This window comes from Harpia harpyja, chromosome 1 (genome assembly GCF_026419915.1).
Source record: "Harpia harpyja isolate bHarHar1 chromosome 1, bHarHar1 primary haplotype, whole genome shotgun sequence".
In the NCBI taxonomy this organism is placed as follows: domain Eukaryota; kingdom Metazoa; phylum Chordata; class Aves; order Accipitriformes; family Accipitridae; genus Harpia; species Harpia harpyja.
Genome location: NC_068940.1, coordinates 3476782 through 3491667, shown reverse-complemented (window position 1 = coordinate 3491667; position 14886 = coordinate 3476782). Strand labels below are relative to the sequence as shown.

Genomic DNA, 14886 nt, shown 5'->3' with positions numbered 1-14886 from the left:
TCTCTTAGCCGTGGGATGCTTTGAGAGCCTCGTGTCTCGAGTGTTGCCCGTGCCGCGGTTGACTGCAAGTTGTGACGTACAGCAAACCTTGTGGGATGGGTTCGGAAGTAGGAAAGGGAAAAGGAAAAAAGGAAGTTTCATTTCTGTTACGTTCGGGCTTTAATAAATACTGCCGGAGACGTCTGGAGGCTAAAAAACAGGCAAATGCAGAATTGCTTTAAATTTGTTTTGATTTCAAATCCACTCTCGTCATGCTTCAGGGCATGATTCATGAGTTTTGAACGCTGGGGTCTGACAGCACTATTTCACTGCTGGGCGCTAAACTGGAAAGTAAAACTGATCACCAGAATCAGTTTGTATTACTGTATTTCTTATGGCAGGGGCAAATTTCTGTTGTCTCTAGCAAAGCAGTGCATGCTCTTCCTTACTCCTTCCTGACTGGTACCCACAAAGCTTCCAGCAGTACCGACCTTGGGTTTTGGCTGCCCTAGGTAGCATTTGCGTAGTTCTTCTGTCATGTGGAAATTTTGTGTAAAACGTAAAATATGTCTGTTTTGTTTCCCTTACAGATGCTCTTAGGAACGTAAACACATAATTTTGGTTAAAATGTGGTTTATTTGTCTGTTGCCCAGCCCTACCCTCACGCATGTGTGTATGTGTGTGTCAAACGTGGCTTGCATCATACCAGGGCAGAACCTGAAGCCTCTGCGCAGCCCAAACCCCAGCCGCTCCAGGCAAGGTTGGCCTCAGTGAGGGCTACTGAAAATTCCTGTTGGCTCTCTGATTCTTTGGTATAAAAGCTAAGCCAGGTTGAGCGCAGCCACCCTCAGACTGAGAGTAAAAACGAGCTAAAGTTTAGACCCCCGTGTGCTGGGAATCACTGCGGCTCTGCTGATTCCTGCACTAATTCCCAGCAGCCGGGGAATTCATCCCTAAGTGTTTGCAGAGCAAGAGACGCAGGGCGTTCCCAGGGTTGCATATGGGAGGGATGAAAAAAATCCAAACCCAGGAGTTTTGGTGTGATAGGATGGGACTCATTTAGTCTGGGCACCTAGTCAAGAGCCCCAGTTAAATTACTGCCACACGGTGCTGTCATCGCGCTCCAGCGAGGAACCTTTCCCATTAGCCCTCCGCAGCGCAGCCGCTGTGGGAGATTTTGCATTATTTGGAGCTGTTGAGCTAAGTAAGGCAGAGGGTAGAGCAGGTAGGAAAATGATTCCTTGTTAATGTCTGTCGTGCACAACAATACCATCCACCGTGCCAAGCCGACGTTCGTATGGGAGGATCATGTTTTATTAAAACCTGCTACTTGTTGTCACTCACTTGCTCCACTGTCCTATTCGCTATCTCCAAAAATAGCATGCCCTGTGGTGGTGGCTTATTATGATTAAACAGATAAAAATAAGTTTAAGGTTTAAACACATCCAGGACACCTGAGGTAATACAAGATCTGACTTCTTTATGGAACGTGTGAAGTTATATTTTCCATTGCTTCACAAGACTTGTTTTGTTTGGTTTTTAATTCAGTAAGCTTTAATGTGATCTATAGTTTCGCATTACAGGCTGGCACCTCAGGAATTTGTATCACTGTTTTCTGATTTTTTTTCTTATTCACAGGACAATACTTACTAGCTTTGAAAAAAGAATTTCTCTGACAGCCCTATTTTTCTTAGTGATTTAAGTAATAATTCTATGTTGTTTGTTGCAGCTTTCGTATGTCAGAAAGGATTGCTGCTTATTAGTGAGGAAGTAGGTACCGTGATAAAAACTGTAGAATTTTACTCATGTGATGGAGTTTATACCAGGAGCTTCATTTCTTTACTCACTGTATATGTGTCTATATTTAGCCATTTTTCTCTTTAAATAAAATCAGTGCATGGCAATAAGGGAAAACATTTTTTCCTCCCGTATTTCTGCTTCCTCTGCATTCATTTGCGACTTTGAATTCCTCTTCAGTGATGCTAATAATGTGGCATTTGATCTGAAATGAAGGGCATATGAGAGCACAGGAGCCTGATGGAGCAAGATGTGGCATCGCTGGTGGAAAAATCCAAGGGCGGTAATTACAGACAGTAAAGCGAACGTCATACTACGAAACATTACTGCAGGTAGTGTCGTGTCAGCGTCAAACTTGTAGACTCACTCCAGAGTTATGTTTCCCTGTCCTTACTCATATGCTGAATGGCGACAGCGTGGTCAGAGCTGTACCCAGTGGAGAGGAAAACACAGTCCCCACTCCATAACGCTCGTGAGCAGCGAGCTGTTGCCAACAGCAGAAGTTCAGAGCACTTAGGGGTACGTTTGCACTGTGTAATGAGGTATGTGGAGAGATCCCTGACCTGGGTGTTGCTGTAGTTGTACCGGCGCAGGGCTTGACCTGAGCTAGTGAATTCTGCTGGAAGGCAAAAACGATGAGCCAAAGTGAGGCAGTTTTGCTTTCAGGACTGCTACGCTTTTCTGGAGATTGCTCAAATGTGACACCTAGCTGTGCAGTATGACCAGCGTCAAACATGGTCCAAGCGTGGTATCCAAACATGGCATCGCGTTGCTTGGGTGGTTACACCCATCTGAAAGACGAAGCGTTATTGTCCGGACACGGCAGAATCCGGGCGTAATTTCACACAGGCTTTTCACACATGTGGCTTGAAAGATGCAGCTGGTGTTACTTGTATTTTCCATGACACGTGCACCAGTCAGAGCAGGTTGCTTTTGTTCCTTTTCGGCGAGAGAGCATTACGGCATCTGAACCTCCTGCTTCGGTTCTGCTCCGTGGTAGAGACGATGGTCCCCAGCGGTCACAGGTGGACATGAAGTAACAAGCAAAGGTTGGTTAGTCAGCTGTGGAAAAAAGCTTGATGTGACCCTGAAGGCCTAGATGTCTTGGGACATGCTGTGTGGCTCTTCCTATTGATAAGGAAACCAAAAACCATCCCGAAGGAACAGAGCTGATGCCGTCGCTATTTACGCAGAAACGGACGCGTACACAACCTCTCCGTGCCCTTTTACTTCAACTCTATCACACCCCTTAAAAAAGAGTGGAGCGGAAAGCCGCAAAAACTTGCTTGTGAAAGAGACGTGTGCAGTCAGAAAGGGGTGCAACAGTGAATACAACCCACAGCTCTGCTACTCGGTCTCCTTGTATGAGCCTTTCTGGGCCACTGCTGAAGTGAACTGAAGTTGATGGAAAGACGGTCGTTGACTTCCACAGCCTTCGGTGTGCAATGTGTGAAAAGGCAGCGGCTTAACCCGGCCAGAAACTGGAGCCTTAACATTACTGCTAACGAAGTGAACAGAGGTGGGATATGTTTTCAAAGTGCCATTGTTCCCTGCCAAAACCGTAGACTCAGCTCTTCCCAATTGTGGGTTTGACCATGGCTCTCCGTTTACCTTCCATTTTTTCGGACTCTTGGGAACATTGGCCTTTAGGAGTATGAAGTCTTCCAAGCTCTCCTATTTGTAGCCCCAGAGAGCTCCCCAGTTGTGGAAACCCCCTGCATGTGCCTTCTCCCCACTCCCTGCACCGCTGACATCTCAACTTCTTTGATCTGAGTGGGATCAATATCTGAGCTGGAAGGCAGAACTTTGTCTCAGAAGAACAGGTATTTTATTAAAACAAAAGGCCACAATGTTATCCATGTTAGTAGTCAGATACAAGGAAAACAGAAATCTGCAGAAATTTAAAGTTTTGCCGCTTGATGGAATCCATGTACAGCCACCAAATGTTAAAAATACTCCATTTCCTATGAAGTTCACATCTATATATGGAACCCACATTTGTTCAGATATGTCTGGTTGTCCTGTTCCGTGCAGGAACCCAAACTGTTGCATCAGTAAGACACTGATTTTGCTAATTAGTAAAGCAAAAATTTCCATTGCAAGGGCATTTTAAAGCAAAATTAAATACAAGAAGAAAAAACTCCTTATTAAACTAAAATGTGGTGTAACAGCTCACCACATCCTGCTACCGTGGCATCTGCTGTTTAGCAAAGGAAAGGTTCCTCTTTCAGACGCCTTGACAGGTAGAGAGGTCACGTGTTACCTGCATTTCTCAGCACTATTATTTTTTTGACTTTCTGTCAGTGGAAAAGCTGAACGTGACAATGGAAAATAGCAGTTGAGGGGAGGCATTGTGGGGAACTGTAGGTGTTAGCTATAAAAGCGACGGTGACCCCCCTCCCCAAAGCCAGCAGAAAAACAGTGAAAAAAATCTGATGACAAAGGTGCTGTAAATCATTGTACTCAGCTGTTTGTCCTGATAGGGATCAACCTGTTGCTTTAAGGGAAGTGTTGTGCTAATCTGGGCATTGAAAATTAAACATCTTGCATGCTATTCCAGATCTGCTGCTAAACTGTATGTAGGGCCTCCAGCAAGCCAGGTAATTCTTTAGGTCTCATCTGTCCTCTCTGTAAAATGGGTCCTTTTGAGTACTCGGGTTATGTTGTTTTAAAAATGAGAGCGAAGCCTTTGCAACCTTTCTTTGAAAAATGTTGCGCTCATGCAAAACACAACTGCTCCTGGCATGGTACTACAGACGTGAATGGACGCGTATCCAAGCAGCAGCAGAATCAAAGACTGGCATTTGCTTTAGGAATGAAACTCAAACCCAGGCCAAAATACTGCTTGCACTGAATACTGCTGTTCTGTGGAGCACACACAATCCTCTTGTAGTAACAGGCTTGTAAGCCAAAACTTGAGCATTCAAGACAGCAACCAGCTGACTCTCCTCAAGTATATAATAAATATTTTGTTAGAAAGGTGGGAACTAAGAGAAAAATACCAATTATTTTCTCTGCACAAGCAGTATATCTTACCTCTCTGGGGAGTTCTGCAGTGGTCCTACAGGACTGACTGGAGCCCTGAGGATACCAAGGGGAAGGAGTGTGACGGATGGCAAAGGAGATGGTGAACATGGAACAATCAGCTCGTTCACACGACACATGAATGAAATTATCAAGAAACAAATTGAAAACAAAAAAAAAAAAGTACTTCTTCCACCAGCACATCCTTAAACTGTGGAACCCGTTGCTGCAGGAAACCGTGAAGGCCAAAACAAGTTCAGAAGGTTATTAGAAAACTTAATGGAAGAAGGTTCAACAAAGTTCACTGGAAGCAAAGATGCAGACCTCCTCTTGCTCATGAAGCCCTCCGGCAGCATAAAGGTGTGCTAGAGAAAGCATCGCTGGAGGTGTGCCTGGTTCCTATGCTCTTTCCCAAAGAACTGGCTACTGGCTGTTGTGGTAGATGTGACACTGGTACAGATGGACGGATGGGACACTTCAGCAGAGCCGTACTTCAGTAACAGAATTTTTGATTTGTTGTTGGGAAGGACAATCTTGGGTCAGCCTACAACAAGAATATTTGATGTTTTCTTGCCAAGAGAAACAAAAATCAGTTTTGGGTCAAGCAAAACATTCCAAAACATTCCATTTGATCCAAAATAAAACATTTCCTAACATGCACCAAAAGTGTTAATATGGAGTATTAAAAGAAGCAAACTTTCCAGAAATTTGAAATAAAAAATGTTGATGCTAAAGAAAGACATTTGAAACTATTTGAGAAATGTAATCCGTATTTTCATGTCATTTTGACTGACCCCAAACTGCATTTCCCACCCCCCCCCCAAACCAGTTTTCCCTCTACGTCTTTTCTCGGACCTGGAGGGAGAGAGGAGTGTCTTCATGGGAGTGCTAGACCCTGCAGCTGGAGATGGCGGGGAGCAGCCTTCTAGCCAAACCCAGCAAGCATCACCCAGCGCGTTTCGTGTGCTCTTGCCACCTGGTTTCCCCCCGTTCCCACCCGGCAGAGGGTTTTCCTTCCAGCCTCAGGTGCCTCGGCGGGCAGCACGGGAAAGCCCGCTCTCAGCACACTTCCCCTTTCAGCTCTCGTGTTTAGTGCTCCCTGCTAGCCGTCTGCCTCTACAAGATCGGCGGCTTTGCCAGATCACGGATTGCCCCACCTGGGCCTTCTGCATGCACCGTTGTCCCTCTGTAGGTTTTTTCCACTGTGTTATTGGGAATTTTTGCACTTCCGACGCTGCGGTGGGTAAAGGGGAACAAGCGACAGTGAAATAAAGAGACCGGTGTCTGAGCCGCGCTGTCCATGGGCCGCCATGGGTGAGAGAGATGTTGAACGTCCTCTTGGTGGTTTTGGCCCCGTTTGGTTGTGAGATCCGGTGGCAACGGGTGCGCTTTGGTTGAGGTTCAGTTGTCTCCCGAGTCCACGCTGACATTGCCTAGTGACTGTTGTTGAACAGCTGTCAGATGTTGTTACCCGAGGACACCAGCCTTGACTGCTGCTCGTCAAGGTAGCAGAAGTCCACCTCTGTTAAGAAAATAACATACAACAAAAGTCAGCAATAAAGCCGAAGGTCTAATCTGTATCCTGTTGGAGTTGATAACAAAATGACGAGTGATTGCCGCTGGGGACAGATCGGTTTGGCTGGAGAGAGCGTGACCGAAGGACCGTGGTGGTTTCATGGGCTGAGCCAAGGCAAGCGGGCTCCCAGCTGAAAGGAAAAGTCACGTCATCTCTAGGGTAAGGCATGTGTCCTACAGCGCTTGAGTGACAGAGGATTCAGCTGAGGGTACCTAGCGTGGCTGGAAAGGGCAGCCTCTGAGTGCCTAAGCCCATTTTGGAGATGGACCTTTGGCTCTTAGACTGGCATGTCATCAAGTTGCTTCCGAAATACTTTTACTAAATGCTTTAATAGGGGAAAGCGTGGGCTGGCGGGCTGGGGCGTGTTACTTTTGAAAGTCTTACTGAATGAATCAAGCAAGAGTATCTCAGCGTGCGCTATAGCATTAGTTTGAGATTCAAGATGCCCGAGGGCGAATCCTGACTGGGATGGGGAGCTCCTTCGCTCTTCCACCTCCCTGTCCCCATCTGTGAAATACTGGTGATATTTATGTTCACACTGTACAGAAGCGCTGTGAAGATTCATTATTTAATGTTTCTAAGCACTAAGTAACTGTACAAAGACCGAGGATTGCCTTGAGTAGTATCTTAATTTTATTTGCTGTAACAGAAACTTTGAGGGAAAGTTAGCAAAACTGTGACACTGTCTGGCCCATATGAGGATTTTTTTTTCATTGTCACGCTCAACACCAAGATACCACAGTGTGTTTTTGCTGCACACGCAATGTTGCTTTGAGAAGTTTATCAAAGAAACTGTCTTTACAAAAGCATCATGGAAAAATCATCCCACAGAAGAAGTGTGCTATTTGCATTCAAGGCAGAGACTCGGTCCCAAAAGCTGTCTGGACTCTTGCAGCATGTAAATGGGGTAGCACTTCTTGCTGTGTTCGGATGCACGCAGGGCAGTCTTTGCCACAGAGCAGGGCTTGCTGCTCGAATTTGTTTCCACTGTTGGGTAGTAATTAAAGATGAACCCCACAGCACTCTTGAGAGAAAGAACTGCTTTGTCTTCACATCTCATTTCCATACTGCTCTCAGTTTGCTGCCATAAATAGGTAGTTACAAATACAACCGATATTTCCTTTCTGAAGCATGGTGTGCGTATCCATTGGTAGAAGTGGTTTCGGTGGCCAGGACCTGTGACACAAATCCTGACTGATTCATGTGCTGCAGTTACTAAATGGGCAATAAGTCTGCAGAAAAAAAAAGAAAAAACCCAAAAAAACAACCCCCAACTAATTGCTTCAGGAAGTTGGGTTTAGACAGGCTTGGTCTTCTCCAGTAAACAAATGAAGTTATCTGGATGGTGGTGAACAACAGCCCACGAGGAAAGGAAAATGCGGGCTTTTCCGTGGTGCTTCCATGACGTGGGCATGTGTTTCCCACTCCCAGCAATGTTAGGGAAACTCAGAAGCGGTGATAGCCCTACTGATGGCATTTTGTCTATCTTCGTGTAAATCAGGTGGTGGCAGTCACTGCAGGGGGGGTGGGGTGGAAATAAAAGGGATGTTGTGTAGTCCACTGTAGATGGCCTTTGCCAGGTTCAGTCATTTCCCGTCCATCTGCCAAAAATCACAAGCTGATAAATGGACATAAGTGGCGTGTGGGAAACTGTACTGCTTGATGATCTGCAGGGGAGGGGGAAAAGAATGAAAGACGACTCGTGAATAAAGAAAACAACACTTTATCAGTGGAGATGCAGTCTGACTGGCCGATGCTGAGATAGCGGACCTTGTTTATTCTTTCCTCTGACTCTTGCCAAGGGTTTTAACTTGCTCGTCCCTCCCATCTGTCTGTGCAGACAGGAGCGAAGACTGCATGTCCACGTGTGTTGGCCACCACAAAAGGAGGGTATATATTTACATGTGTTACCAGCTCCAGGGAATGGGCAAGCACAGAGCAGTTTCTTCTCTTCTTTTTTGTTTCCTAATACTGTCCCACAGTGGAAAAAATCAGCACGTGAAGTCATATTCTATCTAGGCATTGCAGCTGCACACACCCAGGTTCAGTGGCTGGCAGCTTTCTGCCACCAGTACCTACCATGGCTAACATACTTTCCAAACGGCTCTTTCTATGGAAGGTGTAGCTTATTCCAAGATTTCCTGTGGTTCTCTTTGCTTTACATGTCCGAGCCAGTTCTAGAGCAAATGAAATGTTTTATCTGTAACTGATTTGAAATGTTAAATATGTTTGATGCAATCAAGGATCCAGGATGCTGCTGTTCTTGTGATGCCTGGTTTTACATGGTATTTAGCATGTTAATAACCTTGGTTAATCCTGCTGATTTGTGATCAGCCTGTACAAGCTATCTCGTGATGTTACGCTTACGGTTCAGAGCTGTACTGAAGCTGTCAAGGAATGGATGCAAGTTTGGGGGGGCTGTGTACTGAAGAGACCCTCCTGCAGCAGTGGGATGCTAATGGATTCCTTTTCTCTTGTCTTCTTTCTTTGCAGTAAATGAAATTATAAGGAATGACCTTTCCAGTACCAATGTCCATTCGTAGCTTGCAATACGGGCCTAGTATGAAATCCACACACACTTTTGACTTAGCTGGCGTGTCAGCTCAAGTAGAGAGATACCGAATAAACTGAAGACGTTGCCTGGTACCACTCTGATCTTCCACCTTACTGAATGTCAGGAACTGAAGATTTACCTCTTGCTTACAAAGAAGTAGCTCCTCAACTTCAACTGATGAATGAAACAGCTTCTTTAAAGAAAATCATCTCAAAAGAAAGAGGAGGGAGTACGCTCCGAGACGGCGCATTTCATGGGACAAAACTAGGAAACTCAGCAAAATCTGAGTGCTTCTTCCCAGTGCTGATCTTTTTGGCATGGCACCGCTGGCATACAGCCCTGGAAGTGCCTTATTTTACCAGGTTGTGGCATCAGGGCATTTTTAATAAGCTTTGAATTTGCTACCATTAAAAGAGTTGGTAGGTGCAGAAACTATAGAGCTTGCATTCTGGAGAGTGTTATTGGAAAAAAGCATAGGACTCTGCAGCAAAGTAGGGAGAGCAATCCCTACTCCAGTAAGATGTGTTTATGAATTCCAGAATTTCTTCAGCTTTTCCTCTGCTGTAATGTACAGCCTATTGCCTTATTCTCAGTGCATTTCAAAAGCCTCCTGATTTGTCATCATCTCAGCTTTCTTTTGCATATTGTCTTTATTATGTGCTAATGAATCATAGGATTGTTAGTAGTAGCATGTTAAGATTTTGATTTTAATCTGGCTTCAGTCATAGCACAAGTGAGTTGAATAGCACAAAATAAAAAAGGTTGATGGACAAAAAATTGAAATCTATCTTTTACACGATAGATGAATGTGTATGCATGTACATACATACTAGTCTATATGCATATATTTATATATGACAAATAATATAGATGATTGCCTAGTGAGGGCACTGAATTTAGCAATAATTTCAATTTCTGAGAATGCATTTCAGATCCACAACAAATATTTCAGCTACTTCTTTTGAGGGTTTGTTGCACCTAAAGCAGGTATGCATTTTCTTTCCTCATGCAGTTAAGCAAGCACTTTAGATAGGCAAGAAGGATGCATACAAGATACATGTTATTTACCAAATGACAAAATATGAGTTATAGTAACTGTAAATACCATTATGGAAGAGTGTAAAATATTTGTTCAGTTATAATGTTATTATTCCGCAGAAGCCTTATAACTCTCTGCTACATGTATGAAAAAGAATATTACCAAAAAACCACAAAGGTTTAATATGCAGCGCTGTATAGTGTGTTTTCAGATTAGCTAATGTTTCTGGAGCTACAGGTAGGCATGTAGTGTAGCCTTTAACATTGTATTTTTTACAATCAAACGCTTATTATATAACTAGCAACAACCTATTATTTCATATAACCAAAAAAAAAAAACCAACTAAAATAAAATAGCATGACTTAAATTAAAAATGTTTAACATTAATATTGTGCCTTAGGAATCTGTGCCCCCTTCTGGAAATACACCTGAACTACACCTCCGTGCTGGGGTGGCCCCTTAACCCTAATGCAATGAAGATTGAAACAGGTTTCACAAAAAGGTGAAATCCTCCTAAGCGTTTTAAAACATTATTCTGTATAATTATGTCTTACCTTCTTTAGAAAAAAATGAAAGCCATATTTGTCACATTTGCACATTACTGTGAAGACATGAGAATATAATATGGCTATATGTACATAATATGCTGTTATTGGTCCTTATAATAGTCTGTTATTCCACACCTGTTTAATCCCAGTTATTTACCCTGTATTTAGCATTGTAGACATTGCATGAAACATTTCTTATAGACTGCCATATGAAAAGTTAAAGAGCTTGACAGATGTCAGCTTGACTTGTAGCTAGAAAATAGATCCAATAAAGCAAAATGTTTTGCTGGAAGCTAGTCTTAGAGTGGTTCATTTTATGTTATCTTGACAAATCTTCCTTTCTTATATAAAATAAGCATTTTTACATTATATACATATATATAAATATATATCTCCATCTCTTCTATTTGAAGCTGTTTGCATCCTGCTGCATCCTGCTAATATAACCATCTTAGTATGGAAGTAAAGTCTCTTGTCAACAGACTCTTCTTCATTTCCCCCCTGCATTTAAAGACGTTGCTGCCAAGGAGAGAAAATGATATATGATATAATTCTCAGCTTTTATTCTCTCAGTATTTCAGAAATGTCAACAAAGTGTGCATGGAGGAATCTCTGGTTATGCCAAAGCATTTTTTTACATATACATAAATACCTTGGGTGAGGCTTTTATGATACAGGACAATACACACACACACACAGACACACCCTCCACATGTTCACATTTCAGCAGTAATTTTAGCAAGGTTTTCAACTGTATGGTTTGGATATGTTGCACCTCCTTCATCCTTGTTTTCGTCTTTAAGCTATTTTGGAAAAAAAAAAAAGAACCCAACCTGTTACTTTTAAGCCTGGATAATGGAAGATTATGCATCTCTTGTATATGTATTCATAAAATAAAAATGAAAGCAGAAATATTTCCCGTATGAGACTGCTATCTTGTTTTTTGGACGTGTGTTGTGATTGTTGCTGTCAGTTTATGAAAATGGTTTTCATCAACCCTTTTGGAAAACAAAGCAAAACCAAAAAGCCACAACGCTCTGAACTTAGAGCGTAGTCCTTATAGGTATGTTCAAAAAGTCTTTTGTCAGGGATGATTCTGACTATTAAAAAGAGCCCTCTGGATGAATTTTAAGTGGTGAAACAAACTACCTTATTAACCATGCAACAAAGTACTTGCATCTGTATATATCGCTTGGACAACAGTTTCTTTTGCTCTCCCTGGAACTATTTCTGAAACGCGTGGGCTGGGAAGGGTAGGCTTTGGAGCTGTGGTCTTCGGCGCGGTACGTACAAGAGATGTTTTTGTTAGGCTGGAGGCTTTCGTAGCCCTGCGAGGGGCAGGCTGCCCACCGACTGGCAGAAGGGGATGGCTTGCCGTCAGCTGCCTGCGTGCGATGGAGCTGTAGGATGGATCTGATCTGTGTGACGGGTCCTACTCCCTGAATCGCCCCGCTGCTCTGCCCCGGAGGAGGAGGGGTGTCAGCTTAGTCCAGGCTGGGCTGAACGCGGGTCTGGGTTTCTAGTCACCTCGTCAGGTGGTGCATTTGTACGTACCGACATGTGGCACCCGATGGATGGGCCAAATCGTACAGAAATGCTGGAAAAAACTGAGCTGCTTTGATTTTTCTAGACCAAAGGCAACTTACGAAGTATGGAAGCACAACGGTGTGCCTACCAAAGCCATCCAAATTCAGGTAAGCATTTCAAAAATTCCTCAAGAAGAAGGAGACACAAATACGCATTCAAGCCTTTGTTGAATGAAGACCTTTCTCTGCCTTGGGTTTGTCTTTCTGTGAGTACGGGGTGAGACACCCTGCTCGCTCTGTCACACCTGGTTTCCCTGGGGCTGCTACGGAATCCCTCGCAATTTAAGGAGAGGCAGATGCTCCAAGCCCATTGAAACCCAGATGCAGCCCAGCTCTTTAGAGGTCAGTCAAAATGCTCTTTCTCTGCTTCCCTGTCTGGAGGGTGGAAATAGTGATGGTTACTCCTCATGTGGACAGCATGAGCCGTATTGTTGGTGAGGTTCCCGGAAAAAGAAAAATACTGAAAACTCAGTCAGATATTCCCTATGTCTCCTGGAGACTGTGGCATCATTTTGTACCAAAGCAAAATGCCTGGTCACAAACTGAATTCATCCAAGCAACATCCTTCGGTCATTGTGCTGCCTGGCTTCCTCCGAGCTTCCTTTCCCCTCATTTCCACACATCCCCTCCTCAAAGCACAGCAGACCCGAGCACGGCTACATTAACTACATCTTGACCAGACTTCTTTAGGCAAAAATAGCCTTTAGCAAACTCCTAGCTGACTACTTTCATTCATAACCAAAGCCGAAGGTGAATCCCACACATCCATCTGGTACTGTTTGACTAAATAGCCTTGCTGGAGTCATGCCTTTGAGATTTTTCCTTTCCAGCTGAAAATGGCAAATTTCAAGGAGTTAAGTTTCTTGGACAGAGCTGTACTGCCTTGAAGCTAAGCTTTTCTTCAGCATGTGTGTAATTTTATTGCATTCATCACTGTAAATCTATTGAATTTGTCTCAGTAAAAATAAAACAAAAATCCTTCTCATCAAGTATATTACAGAGGAGTGTTAAGGTCAATGGCATAAGATCTTTTTGGTTTCTGTAGCTCTTTTTTAAACAACTGGTCTAATTTTATGTCAGCAGCAGTGATTGGACTGCTCATCAAACTGAAGCGAGTCCCATCTTCTCCACCTTTGCACATGCTTGCCCAATATGGAGGACACGCATTTGCCTGTTTTATTTTGCCCTTATTGTTTCCTCTTTCTCAGCAAGTTAATGTTTTTCTTCTTTGAGCCTCTTTCCAAAAAAATAAAAAGGTTTTGATTCTCTTCAGGTAGCCAAATAATTTGTTCAGAGCAGATCAGTTACAGATTCTCATACTGTTGGCTTTAATTACAAGCCGTTCTTGATTCCAAACCCAGCTTTTTTTTGGCTGAAGAGACTGTATTTTTGGACTGTGCAAACTTGTGGAGCTTTAACAATTCAAATGGTTGCGTTTTCAGGATTTAAGGCGACTGGTAGTATACCTAGCACTTGCTGTCACCCATGGGCACATTAGCTTTTGTCATTTAAACTGTAAAGTTGCTGACCGTAGCGCTTCCTTAGCCGCTTTCAGGGACAGGCAACCCACAAGCCACTCTTTGCAGATGTGGCAAATTCATTTTCAGTCGTTTTAGGAAATCCCTTTTTTTTTTTTTTTTTCAGCTTGGGGAAAGAGTTTCCAAAAATGCCGTCAGCATCAGTTTCCAGCACCTCTTCTGAATTAGTTTCGCACCTGCAGCTCCTGTACCCAGCCTGTTTCCAGTGCTGCTGATGGAGGGTTTTGGGGTCGAAAATAACACAGAGCAAACACCGACAGCGGGTCTCTGTGGCAGAGCTGTCCTAGCCCAGGGCTGACTCTCAGCCCGATGGCCAGTTCACGGACTTGACTTCACCGGTCCGTAGCTGCTCCTGTGGGAGGTTGCTTGTCTGCCAGGCCAGAGGGTCCCAGCAGAGCAGACTCTGCATTTTCAGATGCATTTTTAGGCCCTGCACTGGTGATATTTACAAACCCAATTCTGGGGTGCGAAATCTCCCAAAAACACCCATGGGGGGGGCAAAATTCAATGCAGTGTTGTCCCCATCCAGCTGGGGGACAGTCCAGTGACACCAGTTTCGTGGTACTGGGGGAGAGCAGAGACCTCTGGGCCTCACTGGAAAATATTTTGGTGTTTGGCAGGAATTTGTTAACTGCAAGGTTTGGGGTTTTTCTGGTCTGGTTTGTTTTGTTTTTTAAGAGGAAAAATGATGTTTCCTCCAACATGAAATCTTTTGCTCTACTTTTACTTTTTTTTTTTTTTTTAAATTTTCTGCTTAAAAAATACAAACCACATATTATTTTGGGTCAGGTTGATGCAAACTGCACCTTCTTTCCCCCTTGCCCCGCTCCAAATCTCCGGGCTGGGCTGCTTTCCCAGAGGATGGCTCCCCCTCCACCCAAGCAGAGCCGCAGAGGCGTCACATGCATACGGCCTCTGCCCAATTTCTTGAATGGTTTCTTTGCAGGAAACTCCTCATGGATCTTTCCAGCCTCCCTGGCCCCCTTCCAGGGCTCCTGCCTGGGCCGAGCTGATCCAGCCCACTGCTCTCATCCCCCTGGCAATCTCTCCTTTTTATTATTTTTTTTACGGTAAGCTTCTTGTGTATTTTATCCTATAAAACAGATTGGCCCTAGTCAGATGATGACACTAAATTGAGCACGCACCTTTTGGCGTATTGAATGAGTTACTCCCCTGTTTTCCACCTACCCCACGCGCAGGCAGCCACTCCTTCGGGTTTGAAGCCCGTCTGCCCTGCCGGCACAC

At 44.0% G+C, this 14886-nt stretch overlaps 1 protein-coding gene across 4 annotated transcripts in view; it reads left to right on the top strand.

Moving 5' to 3' along the window:
- NFATC1 (nuclear factor of activated T cells 1) overlaps positions 1-11440 on the top strand; it is a 115149-nt gene extending 103709 nt beyond the window's left edge. For all 4 annotated transcript variants that reach the window (XM_052802463.1, XM_052802300.1, XM_052802133.1 and 1 more), the window contains one exon: positions 8870-11440. In XM_052802463.1, coding sequence (XP_052658423.1) covers positions 8870-8872 — 3 coding nt within the window. In that variant the 3' untranslated portion in view covers positions 8873-11440. The remainder of the gene's footprint in view (positions 1-8869) is intronic.
- Positions 11441-14886: the final 3446 nt, after the last annotated feature.